Raw genomic sequence first — 17739 nt, 5'->3', positions numbered from 1 at the left:
TTTTAGGGCATGTGTCAAACCGTTGAGTTTTCACAAAATTTAAAAAATAACGTTTACCATGTGAAACGCTTATAAAATAACTGGGGTAGAAAACAGGTGAGAAAACAGGTTAGATCTAACCTTCTACCCTAAAATATATTTTTGCTGAAAAATGACCAAAAATCATGAGTTTTGTGTGTTTTAGACCATGTTAGAAAACAGGTTAGATCTAACCTTCTACCCTAAAATATATTTTTGCTGAAAAATGACCAAAAATCATGAGTTTTGTGTGTTTTAGACCATGTTAGAAAACAGGTGAGAAGTAAGTAAAAAACCCCAGTCGCAAAAACTCGAGTAAGTAAAAAACCCCAGTCGCCAAAACTCTATGAAAATCGTGAAAATTTGCCAAACGGTTTGAGAGGATATTATGTACATAGACTTCTTGTAAATGCTGTTGCAATGTGGGCTTCGCCTCGTTATGCTTGGTATATTTACAGACTTCTTGACGAACTTCACAGACAAGAACGTGAAGAGATGGAAAAGAAACTTCATGCAAAAGACAAAAGCCTTCAGAAAAGAATACCACGTTCGGTACCAAAAGGAAAGGAAAAGAACTATAAGTATATGATTTATACTGAAGAGATGGAAAATGAAGAAGACAGAGATATGGTTATGTTGCATTTAGTCAGAAGAAACAACAAAAGCTTTTACGACCTTGCTAAGATTTACAAATCTGACAGAAATTGGTTCTATCGCGAAAACTTACCGATTTCAATGACACCAAATGAAGATGTGAAACAAATAGTTCAAGATACTTTACCTCAAACACACTATGATATTAAAGGTTGTACAATTCTTACCTTCAAAGAAGATTTGCCATTGTTAAAGGAAAAAATAACAGAGTATTTTGACAACTTCAAACAAGTAGAGTAAATGCACTCTTTATTTTTACGCTTGACTTTTTACAATTTGAACTTTGTTTGCGTAGATATGAATTCTGAAAGAAGTATGAGGGTCTTGTATGACTTTGTACTTCTCCCATAGTTCATGTCTGTCAAACTTACCTGCCATGGACTCTTTCATAAGTTCCATGAAATCGTCTTCGGACAATCCGGGGAAAAGTATAATGTCAGTAAGTATTCTTTTAACATCCTTACTTAAACTCTTTGCTGTCTGTACACAAATGACAACTGAGATGTTAAAGTGTCTGAGCTTCTTAAGAATTCGACACATATCTTGTTCTCTGTTCTTTAACAAAGGATGAGAAGCAAAGTCATCTAAGATAAGAAGACATCTATGAGGGTAAGTCTTCCAATCGTAAGATTGCAATTTCTTCGAAATGTATTCTATCTCTTTCTGTTTGTTTCTGAAGTGTTTCTTCTCTAATATTCTCTGCATTTCCTCATTTGGGTCTTTAAACTTCGAATTGACATACTCATTTATAGCATTATACTTCAAAACTCTTCTTTGGTACTTCTTTATCCAATCTAACAACTCAGTATCCTTTATACATACTAACTTAGACTTCTTTATAATATCTTTGAACGAATTGACGGTTTGGTCAAATTGACCCGAAGTACTACAAATGACAACTAACTCATAGAATGGGTTCTTCTCATCTAGTTCTTGTTGTTGTGCAGCCATTTTAAGATAAGTGAAAGTCTTACCAGACCCAGGCGGTGCAATTAGACCTGTTATACCATTCTGAGCAAATAAGAACTTGTCATGTATGGGTTTTATCTGAGCATTTTCTAACTTCCTCTTGTTCTTGTTTAAAACATTCTCAAATTTCTTGTCAATGTCAGCAAACTTTTTTTCTAACATATTTTTAGAAAAATTAAAATTTTTATCTTTTAGAAAATGTCTAGCGATTTCGCTATCTATATTCGAGACAAGCTTTTCGACAGCAAAACATCTGTCGACCATAAAATCTTACATAGTGTAAACAAGAAAGGTGAATTTGTTCTAAAGTTCTGTTTCTGGGAATATGACAAGAACCATAAAACATTAAGCAGAGCAGTCTTAAAATTTGTCAATGACAGACTTGTTGACAGAGATGACGCCTCTTGGAGAGATGAAGTCCAACAAAACTTCTTAGAATGCAAAGAAGACACATGCGCTGTTCTTGAAGATGAAATAGAAAACAGAATAGAAGAGCTATTAAAGGACAAAGAACTTTTACAAAAATATGGTTCTGAGAAGTTTGACATAACTCCACCAGAAAAGAAGAAGAGAGAAAAGAAAGAAAAGAAAGTAGAAGAAGAGAAGAAAGAACCTGAACCAGTTCCAGAGAAAAAGAAATTTGACATGTAAAAATAAAATTTTATTTTTAGAACATTTCTGGGTCAATGTCAATGTTCTCTTCCTCTTTAGGAGCAAACACTGGCTTAGACTCTAAAATCTTTTTACCCAATTTACCTTGAACTTCTACAACTTTAGACTCATAATATTCATAGTCGTCTGCTTTCTTTGGTTCATAAGGTATAACAAGTTTGTATGCTTTGCCTTCTTTAAGGTTTGAAAACCTTCTGTCAAAACTTTCTTTGACTGTTAACAAACCTTCTATGTCTAAGTCTTCAAATTTCGCACCATTTTTAGTCACAATAGCAAACTTAACTGGTTCGATGTTCCAAACTTTGCTGAATGAAGACTTTTCAAAATGGTAGAAGTAAACATTCAAATATGTGAATGGGTCTAGTTCTTCTTTAAGTCCTGACATGTACTTGTTTACTGAGATGAATTTTGCCATCTTTTCTATCGGATAAAAAAAAATATTTTTTTTAAATTTACTCAGAAAAATTTTTCTTTGTATATACACCATTCTGAACATCTAAAAGACTTTTGACATTTGCCAAGAATGTTCGTTTAGACGCTGTCATATAACCATATTCTTGACAATATTGTTTATACGAATCGTACAATGACCTTTCATCTAATGACACAAAGTCAGTTTCATCTATGAACAGTTCATATACACTCTTGTTTGCTTCTAACAATGTTTGTCTCTCTTCGGTATGTGGAATTTGTCTTGGATTGAACTTTGAAATATCTAATGTCATAAAATATGAGAACAAGTGGTTGTAAAAGTCAGATGTCAAAGTTTCTGACAAAGCGTCAAAATATTCTGTATCTTGCATATGAGCTTCTGACGTTCTGACAACTACATATCTTCTGTCAGAACTTTCTAACTTCATCGGAACAGCATTGTTTGAAACCATAACGAAGTTTGCAACATTTTCACAAAACTCTTTGGTCTTTATATTTTCTTTCAACAACTCCAACTTTGTCTGTTATAAGACTCTTCAAAGCATCTGAGTTCAAAACTTTTGTTGTATCTATACTTTGAAGTTCGTTACATACTATAAGTTTCATATTCTCTATTGAAGAGTTAAATTTACCGCAGATGTTTTCTAAGTTTGTCATATTAGGGTTCGAATAGCCCTCTAACAGTTTGCATAAGATATCTGTAAAGAATGTGTTCTTACCTGTTCCTTGTTTTCCAATTATAATGAGAGCAGTTTCATTCTTAGCACTTGGATGTTGTAAGATGTTTGCAAACCAACATAAGATATACTCATAAACCTTTTCGTTTCCATTGCATATAATTTCTTTGACATGGTCTAACCAAGCTTCTATAATATTTTCTTTCCATTCTACTTGTTCATATTTATATCCAGTGAAGATAGAATAGAAGTTTTGAGATGGTGTATAAAACTTTATACCACGAACTGAAAAATCTTCAAGTTTTGACAATAAGATATCCCAAGCATCTAACATCTTCATGCCAACTTGTACGACTTTTATTTTCTTAAGTTTCTGTCTACATTCTTGTTCTGAAACTATTGTTGCTCTTGGTTTGTTAAAGACTACATCCCATTCTTTCATAACATAACATTCTGGGGCAGAGTCGACATAAATGACTAAACGTTTCAAATTCTCGACTGCTTTGTTATAGTCTCGAAATGGACACATATTTCTGAATGCTTGGAAGTCATAAAAATCTGAAACATCTATTCTGTACATTTTTATAAAAATAAAAAAAAATATTTTTTTTTATTCTTGACTTTGTTGTTGCATTTGTTGCATTTGTTGTTCTTGAGCTATTTGTTGTTGAAGTTGTTCTCGTAATACAATACTTTCACCAGTTGCATCTTCCAATTCGAAACTTTCTGCCGTCATTGACAAATACATAGGACATAAAAGTTTTACAGGAACAAAGTTTGCGTCAACTAATGTCAACGTTATACTTGCCAAAGTGTTTGAGTTCACTAAGGTTGAAAATTCTGCATTCGAATGAACAATAGGCAAACCAGCAGAGAAAGTATTGTTTATACGCATAAGTATCTTTTGGTCATAATAGTTTCTGTCAACATTCGAATAACACTTTGAACCTAAGTTTGAAACAATATATAAGATTGGTGTGCTTAATGTCAATGGAATAGACATTCCTTGTATGACACCTTTTCCTGTTATAGGAAACTGTTGGTAGTAAAAACCAGAAATAAGTTTTGTATTATAGCTCATATCGTTTATAGTAAACTCAGTCGGACATCCAAACATAATGAAACCTGCTCTAGTTGCAGCACATGTTACACCCGTACTTAAAGTATTAAATAAGTCAACAAAACCTGTTGGTGGTATATCTGAGTAAGTATCTTCAAAGGAGTATTTTTTACCATTCACAACAATAAAATCTTCTGGTGTCAAAAGAGCAAAACAAGCTTTAGTCGTCATTGTGTTTAAGGTTAGTTTACAATATCGTCCTTGAGGACTTTGTAAGTTTGTTGTTATAGAATTATATGACTCAGGGTTTTTAGTCGTAATAGTATAAACCATTATATCTTCTGCCATTTACATATATTTAAAAGTTTTTCTGAAAGTGGAGAAGAACTTCATCTAAACTTTCACATGGCGTTTCTTGAAGTTCTCTGTCTAAGAAGTTCAAATATTTTGTAAAGACATAGAACTTTCCTTTGTCTACACGAACAAACAAAACAGGGTCTTTCATATCGTTCAAAAGTGTGTAAAGTCCTTAACATGAAATAAAGTCTATATTATTTTTCTTCAAACATCTTTCAAGCAGTTTTGACATTTTTACTTAGCAAATAAACTTTAATGAAATGTTGTGGTCGTCAAATATTTTTATAACGTCTGGGAAACTATATTTTAAGTTCAACGTTTCACCTCCTTTCATAACGTATATCTTGTCAATGACATTATATGAAACACCACAGCAACTAACGTCGGGTTCTATTTCTTTGATGTTTATATCGTCTGCCTCTGTCAAAAGTTTCAATAGTTCTTTCAAAACTTCATGAGGTGCAATGACATATGAGTTCACTTTTACAGGGTTGTGTTCGACCAAGTTTAACATTATACTTAAAGCTTGACAAATCTTCTCCTGAGTTTGAAGTTTGTCTTTCAGTTGTTGGTAGTCGTTTCGAATATCTGCAACAGAACTTAAGTCTCTGCTAACTTCAGGGTATGTTGGTTGTTCTTTTATAGGAACTATTGTTATACCATCTTGGTCTTCGTATGGTTTCCCCACTTCAACATCTCTGTCTTTGACATTGACAACAACACTTTGACTGTTTGTTTGAGTTGGTGAATTTAACTTCACATCTGCCACCGCCATTAAACCTTTTGAAACACTTACGCTTCTATTTTTCGGAAATGACATTTTACTTAGAATAAAAAGATGGACGTATTCGAGTATCTCTTCGAATTGAAGCAGAACAAAGTTTACACACACAAACAATACAAATACATTGACAGAATAGTTCTTTATACAAACAATGGAAAATGTTATAGAATAGCAGTCTTTGCTGAACCAAAATATTTTCATAAAGCAAAGAAAGTTGGTATAACTGAAATGGTGAAAGTTCTTGAAGCAGACAAAAATATAACAACAAAACTTACAGATATTTCTAAAGGTAAGTTTATAATACAATATTATGTCAAAACTGGCGTACTGTCAATATTTGACGGAGAGAAGTCAGTTCAAGAACAACTTACTGACCTGCTGCCAAAATCTGCTCGATGGAAGCTGTCGTTATGCCAATCTGAGGAGCCCCAGCAGGTTTCATCGAACGAATCGTCAAAAGAGCATCTTCCGTGAAAAGTGCTATTGGTTTTGTAAACTTCTTTGCTTTCAATTCATCTGGACCGTCTCTGTCACCAGTATATTGTATTTGAACTGTACCAACAGTTGAAATACCACCCATAAAGTCTTCTGAGTCAGCAAATGGAATGCCAAGCCAAAAGTTTGAACGGTCTCCATTTGTATATTGAGTTTTTTGACCTCCTGTATGAGTCCATACTTTCACATATGGCATAATAGAACTTTGCATTTCAGGGTTAATGGTTGTTGTGAAGTTGTTGTTAAAGTTCATAGCATCTAATGTCAAGTTGTATGACCTCATATCCTCAACTGTAGAATATTCTTCTCTTGGATAATATTTGCCATCTATGTTTATATGATATTTAATACCGGGTTGTAGAAACAAGAATAGTCATTTATAGTTCGTCTGAACAGTACAAACATAGTATCTGCATGTTTCATTGCAGTTGTTAAGGCAATATCTGTTCTTGCACCTGGGTCAGCACTTTGGTTTCCAACTTCACCTGCAAAGTCTTTGACAGATATTTGGTGTATAGGGAACATAAGTGGAACTGCAATATATTTGGCAGCTAAAGCATTTGAAATATCTGGGTCCAACATATAGACTGCAAGTCTGCTTTCTATTCTCTTGCATTCAAATTTTTCGCATGTGAACTTAACTGGGTCCCAAGCAGTTCCAGCAGCATTGAAATAATAGTTTACTTCAGTGTTGAAGTTTGAGAAACCAAAGTCTAAGTCAACTTTGTCTTTGCAAAAGTCACAGAACTTGGCTCCACCAGTTCCAGCTACAGTAAGAGTGAATGGGTCTTGTGTTGGTGCAATGACTAAGTTATTTTTGCTTGGAGTAAGTTCGATAGAAATTTTTCCTGCCCAGTTTGGCAAGTATCTTAAAAAACCTGAAGATGAGGAAAGATGACAAAGGAACTCTAAGTTTCAGTTTTACTTTAGTGACAGCATTTCCATCTGAACCAGAAAGGTTAACATAAACTCCTGGAACGTTAGGGTCAAGTCTTCTTATTTTCTCAATGGTTGCATACTGGTCTGTTTGTTCTCTAGCTTGTGGTTGTACTGAGTTTCTCAAAGCGAACCATTCATAGTTTGCCCATGTTACTGTTTGAACTAAGTCAGAGTTAGAATATATCTTATATCCCATGAAACTTCTGGAGCATATTGGTATCCGACATAGAAAATTCCATTGCAACCTTTCTTGTCAGACAACTTGGCAGAAGGTTTTATTTCAATGTCTTGTTCCACGTATAAGAATGAGTTGTCAATAGAAATTATATGAAACCTGTCGCAAGCAATATCTACTGTTGTTGAAGAACCTTCTCCAAACTCACCTACATTTCCATAAGAAACAGCAGTTGTATATTCGTAAGTTCCAGGAACTATTTCTGACCTTCTAATGGCATTGTCGCATTCGTTATATTCGGAAACATTTCCATTCATGGCATCCAAAACTGTTGGCGTTATATTCTGAGCGGCGTACATTTCATATGGGTATAAATATAGAATAGTTGTATTTATGTGTCATAATAGAACCCACTCGGACCAAGCTTTACTTTCTTCCTGACTGAGTTTTTAACTCTTCTTTTTCCTTCATTGCCACTACTTTCACTAGATGAAGTTACTTCTTCACTACTTTCACTTTGTTCTACTCTTCTCTTCTTCTTTGGTGTCGCTTTTGGTAACTTGCCCTCTGCTTCAAGTTGTTGCATCTTTGCCTCATGTTCACCTAGTATGTTGTAAATTTCCCATGTCCTTTTTGCCTTTGGGCTCTGGTCGCCCATCTCAGGTAACCTATATCCTAGAAAGATTTTGTCATAGTTTGTATTTGAGTCTTCGCGTATTGTTTGCATGACTCTTTCCTGAGTTTCCGGTTCAAGCTCTTCAAACAGAGCTTGTCCATATGGAATAAGCTCGTTTCCAAATATATGTTTTTGTAGCCATTCTGGTTTTCTTTCCATGTTACCAATTATATCTTTTGTGAATGGGAAAGCTTTTACCCAATGTTTCAGTCTTGGGTCATTTATTTCTGTAGTTGGTTTTATTTTGTCAAGGAACATGTTTTTCAATACTAACATTTCATTTGGTACTGTCCATTTGAGTTTTCTTAAATATTCATCCCTTCTCGGTTCATTGTCTGCAAAGTAAGTTTTTATGACATTTTGTAAACTTTCGTTTGCAAGGTCATGTACAATAGGTTCTCTTCCTTCTCTATCCCTAACTTTCTTTCTAAACTCTTCACCAAATATACCATCTTTATGGTTCTGTGTAGTTCTTTGAGATAAATGTTCTAGAACGTCAGGTGTTATATTTCCATCAGCCATGTTCATTTCATACTGGTCCAAAATATCTGCATGTTTCATATCTTTCAATGGCATTAAAGCCGCGCTGAAAATACCAGCTATATCTGGTTCACCATTCACTTCCATTGCGTCTACAACTTCTTGGAATTGTGGTTGTAAGTTTATGAACCACCTATCCGGGTTAGCTTTATGACCCCATCTCATTGTAGTTCCATAGTCTGCAGAAACAAAAGTAGGTTTGTTTCCATATTGGTTAGGTTCTGAATGAACTTTAAACAATGTTTCATTTCTATATGTTTTGTTGAAATTTAACCTTTTATTTTCACCGAGTTCAGCCAAAGATTGAACGTTATATGGTCGTAAGTAAAAAGGGTTATTGTATTTGCGTACATTTTCTTTCAGTACTTCCATTCTATGCTGAATATTTTCATCTGGTGTTGGAGTCTTTTGTATGTCGGCAAACATTTTTCGATATTCTTCTACTATGTCAGCCGAATTTTTCTTAGACTCTTGGAAAGATTCCATATTCTCCGCATACTCTTGTTGAGGGTCAAGATTTTTCGGCTGTTCCAAATCTTCATCTAGTTCTGTGAAGTTAGTTTCCAAAGGAGGGACTTGTTCGTTTCCTTCAGGCTCTTCTAGCTGTTGTTGCTGAACTATTTCTTCCATGTCTGGTTGTATCTGAACTTCTTCCTGTGGAGTTTCTTGTACTCATCTGCTGGCATTTCATATATTCCGAGACGTTTTTAACAAGTTCCCTATCTAAGTCATCCGGACTCATAAACCTTTCTTTTTCGTTCGTCTCTATTTTTTACGCGTTTCATGAAGAGAGTTGAATTATCATTTAGCTCTGACACCAAATATCTCGGAGTAAATTCAGTCATGTCATTTGGATGATATGCTATTAAATCATATCCCTTAGCGAGCTTGTATTTTCCAGGTTTGAAATTATATCCCATTTGGTGCTGAACCATAAAGCTAAATAGGTTCGGGTCAGTATTTCCTTCCTTGAACTTTCTAATAGCTTCTTTATATCTGTCACTAAAGTCAAGAGTATCTGGGTAACCATAGTCTTCCTTAAGCATTTTTAAGAATTCTTGGTTTCCTTGTTCTCTACTTCTTTTATGTCCTTGCTCTGTTTGTGGTTGTTGCTGTGCAGTGTTTTGAACTGTTGGTTGTGGTGCAGTGTTTTGAACTGTTGGTTGTGGTGCTGGTTGTTGTGTTGGTTGTTGTTGTTGTGCTGGTTGTTGTTGTTGTGTTGGTTTTGGTGCATGCCTGTGTCTGTGTCCATGTGACGATGTAAATGTTTTAGGTAGTCCTGGTGCAGGTGCTTCTCTTGGAGGGTTTGGTGGTATATAAGTTCCACCAGCTGGCACATATGTTCCATCTGCAGCATAATGTCCTACCTGACTTTTCGTTTTTAAGAAAGCATTTACTAGGTCTGTTTTGGTCTGTTGTAACTCTTTTCTTGACTTTCCACAACAGTTGCTCTAACGGCGTCATAGGCACTTTGAACTGCCTGTCTCGTTGCTGCATCTGTTATTTTCGTCATATTTTGTGCTACTTCTTTTAACTCTTTGTCGAAACCTTCAGACTTCAGTTTCTTTCCAGATGAGAAGTCGTTCACTTGTTTCACCTTACTATGAAGAGCTTCGAAGGCATTCTTAAAGTCAGCATTTGTTAAAGCTTCATTTGAACTGTCTTCATCCGCTTGTATTTTTGTCCTTATTGACCCTATAAGTTGGGCTGCTTTGGCGTTGGCTTGGGCATCTAACCAGTCATTGTTAGCTTTTATATATTCTGCGCTTTTCATTGCCTTTTGCATGGCTGCGTCGTTATTTTTACTTTCTTGTGCTAAGTTTTCATACTGTACGGTTTGGTTTTGCAACTGTAAAAGTTTTTCTGCATTTACATTTGCTTCAACTTCTTTTTTATACTCATCGCTATCCATATATGTCTTCAGGGCTTTTTGTTTTATCTCTTCATCTTTCAGTACTTTATATTGAGTAGTATGGTTTTTTCAAATTTATAACATCTTGTTCCATTTTTGCTACTTCTGCTGCTTTTTCTGACACTTTTTTCGCATATTCCTCTGTACTTAGTTCTTTCAGTTGTTCTTCTTTCTTCTTTTTCTCTACGTTTAACTCATTGAGTTTCTTTGTGTGTCTGTCATATTCTAGTTTCTTTTCGTTTTCACTTATTTGTTTCTGTATGTCTATGTTTGACTTTTTGACATCTGATATTTGATTTTTGAGTGAACTCAAATTCATTTGACTTTGAGGGTTATAAGCTGTTCCGTCTGCAGCTCCACCATAGCCTGCCATTTTCGCTAAAAGTGCCGCTCTTAAACCTCCACTCTGTGCACCAATAACTCGGTTTAAAAGCATAGGGTTGCTTGACATTTGTTGCAACATAGTGGGGTCATTCATCATTTGTTGTTGCAACTGTTGTTGTGGTGTCAGTTTTACTATTGGATGTTTCAATGCTCCCTTCCTCTTACGTATATTCTTACGTAGCTTACGTGGCATTTTAAGTGAAGTTAAAAAGCGGTTTTTGACAGATGTTTATATGACACTTTTTGTTCAGCACAAAAAACTACTCGGTCAAAGTGTTGTCAGTTTTGTAAAATAACCGTCCTATCTCATTCTATAAGGGGAAAAAGGCTTCTCAAAGTTTACTTCCGTGGAACGCCTGTAACTTTTCCTGTAGCGACGATAGACCCTTACTTGTCCGGACAAAGTTATACTAAACATCTTCAGGGCTAGAGGGCACGAAGTGCCTGGAGGCCCCACTACCCTTTTTTTTTTTTTTCTTGTTATATATATATATCAGATGATATAAGATGATTTTTTTAAATAAAAAATAAAATTTAATTTTTTAATTGTTAAAATAAGAATAGTAAGCTTGACAAGTAATTTAAGTTTTTGCTTTGTAAAGTTATTTGGTTGGCAAATGCATTGTGTCACTTTTTGTTTGAGTTCACTTTCCGTAATTTGTCTTATGATAATCTTTTTGTTGTAAATAATATTTCAATTGATTGATTGCAGTTTGTTTCATAGTCATGTGAATACAAGTATAATCTTTAGGTATTTCAAGCGTTTTGTTGACTTCTTGTGTTGCATTAAGTGGACTTCCGTGATTCATGAGAAATTTTTTAATCCAAGCACGGTAAGTACCACTTGTAGGTGTATTTTTATGTTGTGGTGGTGGTCCTGAGTGAATATGAGTTAAGTTTGCAGATTTAAAAATGTAATTGTCGAAATTTTTAATAAATTTAAAGCCTGCTGGGCAGCCTTCGTATTCGCATCGGTGGTAGATTAATACTCCTGTTCCAATTGATAGTTTTTGTGGGTCTTTGACAAATCTTATGTTACCATGCAGCTCTGCAGCTATAACAAAACGAGAATATTCTAAATATCCTATGGCTTGGTCAACCTCGCATGGAGGATCGGGTGGAGGATATTGCATTGAGCAGCAAAAAGGAAAAATAAAATTGAAAACTCACATTGAAAAAATAACGGTTTAATAGAAAATATTTTTTTTCTTCTGAAAAAGAATTATCTTTGAGTATCTAAATTGGGATAAAGGATAAAGAATAGATAACTAGTACTTAATATATGATACATGTACACGAAATGGAAGAATGTGTACTAAAAGAAAGAGAAATTTTAGCTTAATATTTTACATACGAATCAATTATCTTTGGTTAAAAGGTAGAATTGTTGGCTATGATGTACTGATTCATGATCAGTACATCATAGCCAACAATTCCTTATACAAAATTCAAAAACTTGGGTGCAATCAGTTCTGATTGCACCCAAGTTTTTGAACTTTCTTGAGGGAATTAAAGGGTGAGAGATTTATAGTCTATCTATATATCTCCCACCCTCTAATTCCCTCCCTGACAGCGGGAAACTTTGTCTGAATGTTAAACTATTCGGACAAAGTTTCCCGCTGTTTGCGAAGGAATTGTTGGCTATGATGTACTGATTCATGATCAGTACATCATAGCCAACAATTCCTTATACAAAGTTCAAAAACTTGGGTGCAATCAGAACTGATTGCACCCAAGTTTTTGAACTTTCTCGAGGGAATGAAAGGGTAAGAGGTATACATTATGAATATATACCTCTTACCCTTCATTCCCTCTCTGACAGCGGGAAACTTTGTCTGAATGTTAAACTATTCAGACAAAGTTTCCCGCTGTCAGCGAAAGAATTGTTCCATCTGGTGCATAGAGTGTGAATCTATGCACCAAATGGAGCAAGTCCCTCGCGAAATTGCCAAAACTTGCGTCGCATTTCAAAGATTGCGACCCAAATTTTGGCGATTTCTAGTAGAGATGGAGTATTTTGAGTCACTGACCTATATGCAGTGGCTCAAAGGGCTCCATCTCTACTTTGAAGCAAGGAAACTTTCCTCGAAATTTTGATAATTTGAAGAAAGTTTTCAAGCAATTAACAAAGGATTACTCGCTATGAGGTAAAAATTCTAGATTTTCACCTCATAGCGAGAGCTTCCCTTTCATTGCTTGAAAACTTTCCCCAGCTTCAAAATTGGGGAAAGGGCTGTAAAGTCGACTCCGATACCAGCAGGTACCAGAGTATTTAAAAGAGAAGCCCTCGTACGAGTTTCTATGAAGACCTTCTCATTCAAGAAGATCTTAATAGAAAATCGTACGAGGGCATTGGAAACTCGCGTCTGGTACATGTTGGTACCAGAGTGTTTGAGATTTGAAGACTCTGGTACTAACATGTACCAGAATTTATGATGAATTTAAGATGGACCATTATAAAATGGTAGCGGTTTGTTTCAAAAAATTTTAGATGAGATTTGCATAGATATAGATTATATGATTTATACATATGAAAAATAATATATAAAAATATAATTTTGAGATAATTATGTAAATAATATTTTAAATATTTGAATTTGAGGTATAATTTTATAGTAAAATATATTATAAAGAGTATTTATATAAATATTGTAAAATAATATAAGTAATAAAAATTGAGACCCCCTCCCTGTTTTTGATGTTTTGTCACTTTTTCGGTAATTCTTATTGTTTCAAGTCTTTTGCATTCCTGACTGTATGAACTCTACAATAGCATAATATTTTCTCTTACGTCGAATGTAACGTTGAAGAAATTCAATGAGTTCGCTATCTGGAACTTTAACGACAGATGCTTGAACTTTACTCATGAATGTTTTCGCTGTTGAATCCATAGAGTCTGAAGTTGCTGATATAATGATTTGGTCATAGTAAGAGTCGTTTCCTAAACGCTCTGTTATGAGTATATGACGAATGAGGTTAAATGTCTTACCTGAACCCATCTTTCCACAATAGAAATACACACCATTTGAACAGAATTCATAATCTTTGCTGAAAGGAAGAATAAGAGAAGAGTTAAGTTTGTCTGTAGTTTCATTCATGTCTTCATCTACGTCATGTATTAAATGCTTCATTTTATCTCCATTAAAAATGCAAGTCAGAAATATTCAGAACATAGCACCGAGTCTAACTGACAAGAGTATAAAGATATACTATGAACACGTTATGATGAAACCAACCAAAATTCAAGAAAGTCAGTATACTTATGAATATCCAAGACACTGGGTAGAGTATGTAGGAGGTGAGAAAGCTATTGAAATAAGACAAGTTAGAAGTATTCCAGCAGGAAGAACAATATTATTGAAGAACTTTAATGTTTTGAGATATAATGATGAAACAAAGAAGCAAGATAGTTTCCCTGTTGCTGTGTATGTGAACTTAGATACAGGAGATGACATGAAAGTTTTTAACACAAAGCTTCAAACGGTATTGAAAGAACAACTTATAGCAGAAGGACACCCATTACCTTCAGAAGTTACCATAGCATATAATTTTGAAACAAATGCAATAGATTTTAAAATCGTCTCTGCAAAGAAGTCAGGTTTTACATTTAATGAAGCAGATATATATTCGAATGAAAACTTCAAAGCTATTGCATGGTTAGATAATGACGATTGCTTTAAGAAAATCTTTAAATTCAGTGACTCAAAGATGTCAATAGATGACCTTCGTGGAATGTTACCATCGACGTTTACAGTTGAAGGTTCAGCAGGATTGCTTACAAGATTGTCAATTGGTGGCGTTTGGTCTCGTGAGAACATTGTTATAAAATCCAGTATAAGTGAATTTGCTGAAGAATCTATATTATGTCTTTCAAACTACATGTATTCGCCACCGAAGCATTATAGTATAACAAACTTTGTCAGTAAGTTTAACATAAGACTTGTCGAACCTTCTTCAATGAAAGATGTTGTGCTACCTAAAGATGGAAAGGATGGACTCATTATTGAGATGATTTTAATTGCATATTAAATGAGCTTGTTCTTGAAAGTCATTCATGATGAAATAACTGTTGTAGAAGATGTTAGCAATTGTTCAGACATTTTGAAGCGAATAGATGAGATAAGAAAGAAGTTAGATAGACCGCAAAGCGGTGAGGGTGAAGCCCGTGAGAATGTTTATGTTTCATTGACTTTCTCCAGTAACGAGAACTTTTATGAGATAATATTGAAGAGAGATGATTTTAATATGGGGTAAATGGTAGCTTGGGCAGTTTTAGGCGCAATGGGAACAAAAGCATTAGCATTTGGAGCAAAAGCACTTGGAGCTTATGACGCAGTAAATAAAATGAGTGGAGGAAGGGTTTCAAAGACATTAGATGCAAATAAAGGAAAGATTGGAGGCTGGGTTGCAAAGAAGTTAAGATTAAATAAAATGGGGCTCATAAATAAAGCATCCAATTTGGTTGCGACTGAGTCAGAAAATGCTTTAGGAAAGGACGATGAGTTTGCAAAACACGCAAAAGACTTTAATGACCAGATGAAAGGTGAAACAATGCATTTAAATAGAGTCGATGGAACTAAAGAAAATGTTTCTTCTCCACCAGCGGTTTATCCATACGGACCTTATGGAATGTATGGAAACCCTTACGAAAGACCATTTGACCCATTGACTGGTGGAAGTAACTGGTATCATTATGGACGAAGAAGAAAGACAGTCAAGTTGGAGACGGACGTGAAGAAAGCAACTAAAAAGAAACCAAGGAAGAGAGTTATAAAGCAATGAATTCAACAGGGTGAAAAAAGAGGTGAGATCTCACCACTTCACCTAAATTTATTTTTGTGCTATGTTTTCATACGTGTGAGGGTGGTGATATCATTTATTTTTAAGTTTATTTTTAAGTTTATTTTTATATAAATGACGAAAACTATTGAGATAACAAACTACAACGGTCATGAGTTCAAGAATTTGTTCTTCGTTCCTCGTGAAAATACATTCTATCAGATACGAGGGAGAAAGGGTAAAGTTAGTTTGAGCGTTTATGACAAAGAGCATTATGGAAGATATATACAAGCAATAGATACAAACGGTAAGTGTGTTTCATTAGCTTTGTCAAAACTTATAAACATTAATTATGACAGTGACTTTGACCTATATGAAGAAGAAAGTGAGTCAGAAGATTATGAGCTGTTATGTGAAGCACAGCAATGGGAGGAGTTGCAATACTTTTGTAAGTGAGAACATTAATGGGAACGTTAGTGAGAACGTTTATTTTTTACATTAGTGAGGTGAAGTGGTTGGCGGCTTTGTAAATATTTAAGGTTAAGTTAGTGTTGTCGTTTGTGTTGTAAAATATACGTTAACGGTTTCGTAAAGTGTCAAACCGTTATCATGGGTAAGGTGGAACGCAGTGCCGCCGTACCCAAGATAGGGATACTAACTCTTGTCAAGCACGTTATTTAGTTAAAATTGAGAACAGTTCAGTTTCCGAAGATTTACAAAAGGAACATATATCCGAATGCAGACAATTTAAAAAGTTACAAAATGAAAAAAATGATCTTCATAAATCAATGACTCTGACAGAAATATACAATAAGGCAATGGCAAAATTTTCTGAAGACAACGGCACTTTTCAGCAGATTAAAAAATTTATGACAGAACTTGCTGTTGGTACTGATGAAAACCCATTAATTAAAGATTCATTGGTCGGGGAAGTTTATAATAAGTCCAGAAAATTTTCTGTTGGAGAAAAAATTACAGACGATGAAATTGCTAATTTTTGTTTAATAAATGGCGAGCAGTTTTTCATTGGCCATGATTTTCAAGCAAATTGTGAGACGATGTTTTTTGGTTTTGAGAAGGCAATTTAATTTGCAAAAGAAGCCACAGATTTATTTTGCGATGGAACTTTTAAAATTACACCAAAACATTTTCAAAAAGGACAGATGCTAACAATTATGATTTGTGAACCTTCAACAAATCAATATCTACCACTTTTATTTATATTCATGAAAAACCGCACATTTGAATCTTATATTTTCAAGTTCATCGAAAGAGATCGAAAAGCAAACGTTCCACATCTACAGAGAAAAAGAATTGATATATGAAGTCTAATTCCTTTTATAACTACTATATTTTTATTCTTATGACTAAAAAATAATATATTATTTAACAATTTTCATTTTTTTCTTTTAACAATTTCGTTTTATTTCCATTTATTGTTAAATGATTTTTAGCATACACCTTTCTTTGTTCATCTTCTAAATACAATTTATTTTTTCTTAGATATAATTCTATTCATTCAATTCGATCGTCATTTTTCAGTACATGATCGTAATTTTCAATTATTGATCGCGATTTTACTTCAGAATTTGTTCGCAATATTGCTTATCAAAATTATATCTCTATTCTCTCATTTCTGTTTAGTCAATATCATTACACTCCTATTGTCTAATAACATGCTATTAATTTTCTTAAAATTAAAAAAAAACATCAACTTTTAAAAACAGAAACTTAACATCCTTAGGTCAATGGATTTTGATGTGAGATACATTTAATCTGTTTTTCTTTTTTTATTTTAAATAATTGAATATTTATAGTTGTTATGGGTCTTACATCATGTAAAACGAATTTTCTTAAAGTAAATTTACTTTTTCTTCAATCTTTCTTACATATTTATTAAAAAAAAAATTATCCAAAAAAAGATGTTTTAGAATGAAAAAAAAATAGAAAAATCTTCATTTATAGTCTTTCTTGAATGTATACGTTTTGATTTTTTTCTTTTTTAAAAAATTCAATTTCTAGAAAAATCGAGAAAAAATCATTTTCTTCTATTTTTTAGGACGCCATACCCATTGAAATCTCTTCTCAGGACGCCATAAACTATTCAATTATGGTGTAAACTTCTCAAAATTGAATAGTTTACATCAGGACGCCTGAGGACGCCAACCCTTTACGCGCCCATATTCTTACGGTGAATAATTCGAAAATTTCATTGA

The 17739-nt window shown here is 34.0% G+C and overlaps 11 protein-coding genes and 1 pseudogene across 12 annotated transcripts, besides 4 other annotated features; 3 read left to right on the top strand and 9 right to left on the bottom strand.

The window, feature by feature from the left end:
• Positions 1–11226: part of a mobile genetic element that runs on past the window's edge.
• Positions 514–912, top strand: TVAGG3_0572510 (uncharacterized protein; the record flags this gene model as incomplete). Its single annotated transcript, XM_051238834.1, has 1 exon — positions 514–912. One exon carries the CDS (start codon positions 514–516, stop codon positions 910–912), a length of 399 nt encoding a protein of 132 aa, XP_051096658.1.
• Positions 928–1377, bottom strand: TVAGG3_0572500 (protein of unknown function, DUF4106 family; the record flags this gene model as incomplete). The annotated part of the gene is made up of 1 exon (XM_051238833.1): positions 928–1377. One exon carries the CDS (start codon positions 1375–1377, stop codon positions 928–930), a length of 450 nt encoding a protein of 149 aa, XP_051096657.1.
• On the top strand, positions 1840–2292 carry TVAGG3_0572490 (uncharacterized protein; the record flags this gene model as incomplete). The annotated part of the gene is made up of 1 exon (XM_051238832.1): positions 1840–2292. The coding sequence occupies one exon, from the start codon at positions 1840–1842 to the stop codon at positions 2290–2292; it is 453 nt and encodes a 150-aa protein (XP_051096656.1).
• Positions 2309–2728, bottom strand: TVAGG3_0572480 (protein of unknown function, DUF4108 family; the record flags this gene model as incomplete). Its single annotated transcript, XM_051238831.1, has 1 exon — positions 2309–2728. The coding sequence occupies one exon, from the start codon at positions 2726–2728 to the stop codon at positions 2309–2311; it is 420 nt and encodes a 139-aa protein (XP_051096655.1).
• Positions 3262–3864, bottom strand: TVAGG3_0572470 (uncharacterized protein; the record flags this gene model as incomplete). Its single annotated transcript, XM_051238830.1, has 1 exon — positions 3262–3864. A coding segment is annotated over one exon (603 nt), but the record flags the coding sequence as incomplete, so codon positions are not given.
• Positions 4033–4425, bottom strand: TVAGG3_0572460 (uncharacterized protein; the record flags this gene model as incomplete). Its single annotated transcript, XM_051238829.1, has 1 exon — positions 4033–4425. One exon carries the CDS (start codon positions 4423–4425, stop codon positions 4033–4035), a length of 393 nt encoding a protein of 130 aa, XP_051096653.1.
• Positions 5078–5614, bottom strand: TVAGG3_0572450 (protein of unknown function, DUF4106 family; the record flags this gene model as incomplete). Its single annotated transcript, XM_051238828.1, has 1 exon — positions 5078–5614. The coding sequence occupies one exon, from the start codon at positions 5612–5614 to the stop codon at positions 5078–5080; it is 537 nt and encodes a 178-aa protein (XP_051096652.1).
• Positions 7624–7818, bottom strand: TVAGG3_0572440 (protein of unknown function, DUF4106 family; the record flags this gene model as incomplete). Its single annotated transcript, XM_051238827.1, has 1 exon — positions 7624–7818. The coding sequence occupies one exon, from the start codon at positions 7816–7818 to the stop codon at positions 7624–7626; it is 195 nt and encodes a 64-aa protein (XP_051096651.1).
• Positions 7855–8874, bottom strand: TVAGG3_0572430 (protein of unknown function, DUF4106 family; the record flags this gene model as incomplete). Its single annotated transcript, XM_051238826.1, has 1 exon — positions 7855–8874. A coding segment is annotated over one exon (1020 nt), but the record flags the coding sequence as incomplete, so codon positions are not given.
• TVAGG3_0572420 lies at positions 9020–9961 on the bottom strand (annotated as a pseudogene). Its single transcript has one exon. A coding segment is annotated over exon 1 (942 nt).
• On the bottom strand, positions 10548–10937 carry TVAGG3_0572410 (protein of unknown function, DUF4106 family; the record flags this gene model as incomplete). Its single annotated transcript, XM_051238825.1, has 1 exon — positions 10548–10937. A coding segment is annotated over one exon (390 nt), but the record flags the coding sequence as incomplete, so codon positions are not given.
• Positions 11227–11415: 189 nt separating the features above from the next.
• Positions 11416–13478: a mobile genetic element.
• Position 13479: 1 nt separating this feature from the next.
• Positions 13480–16183: a mobile genetic element.
• On the top strand, positions 14999–15526 carry TVAGG3_0572380 (protein of unknown function, DUF4107 family; the record flags this gene model as incomplete). Its single annotated transcript, XM_001581870.1, has 1 exon — positions 14999–15526. The coding sequence occupies one exon, from the start codon at positions 14999–15001 to the stop codon at positions 15524–15526; it is 528 nt and encodes a 175-aa protein (XP_001581920.1).
• Positions 16183–17703: a mobile genetic element.
• Positions 17704–17739: the final 36 nt, after the last annotated feature.

This window comes from Trichomonas vaginalis, chromosome II, assembly GCF_026262505.1.
Source record: "Trichomonas vaginalis G3 chromosome II, whole genome shotgun sequence".
Classification (NCBI taxonomy): domain Eukaryota; phylum Parabasalia; order Trichomonadida; family Trichomonadidae; genus Trichomonas; species Trichomonas vaginalis.
Note: the sequence above shows the minus strand (reverse complement) of the source record. Positions and strands in the feature narration are given on the sequence as shown.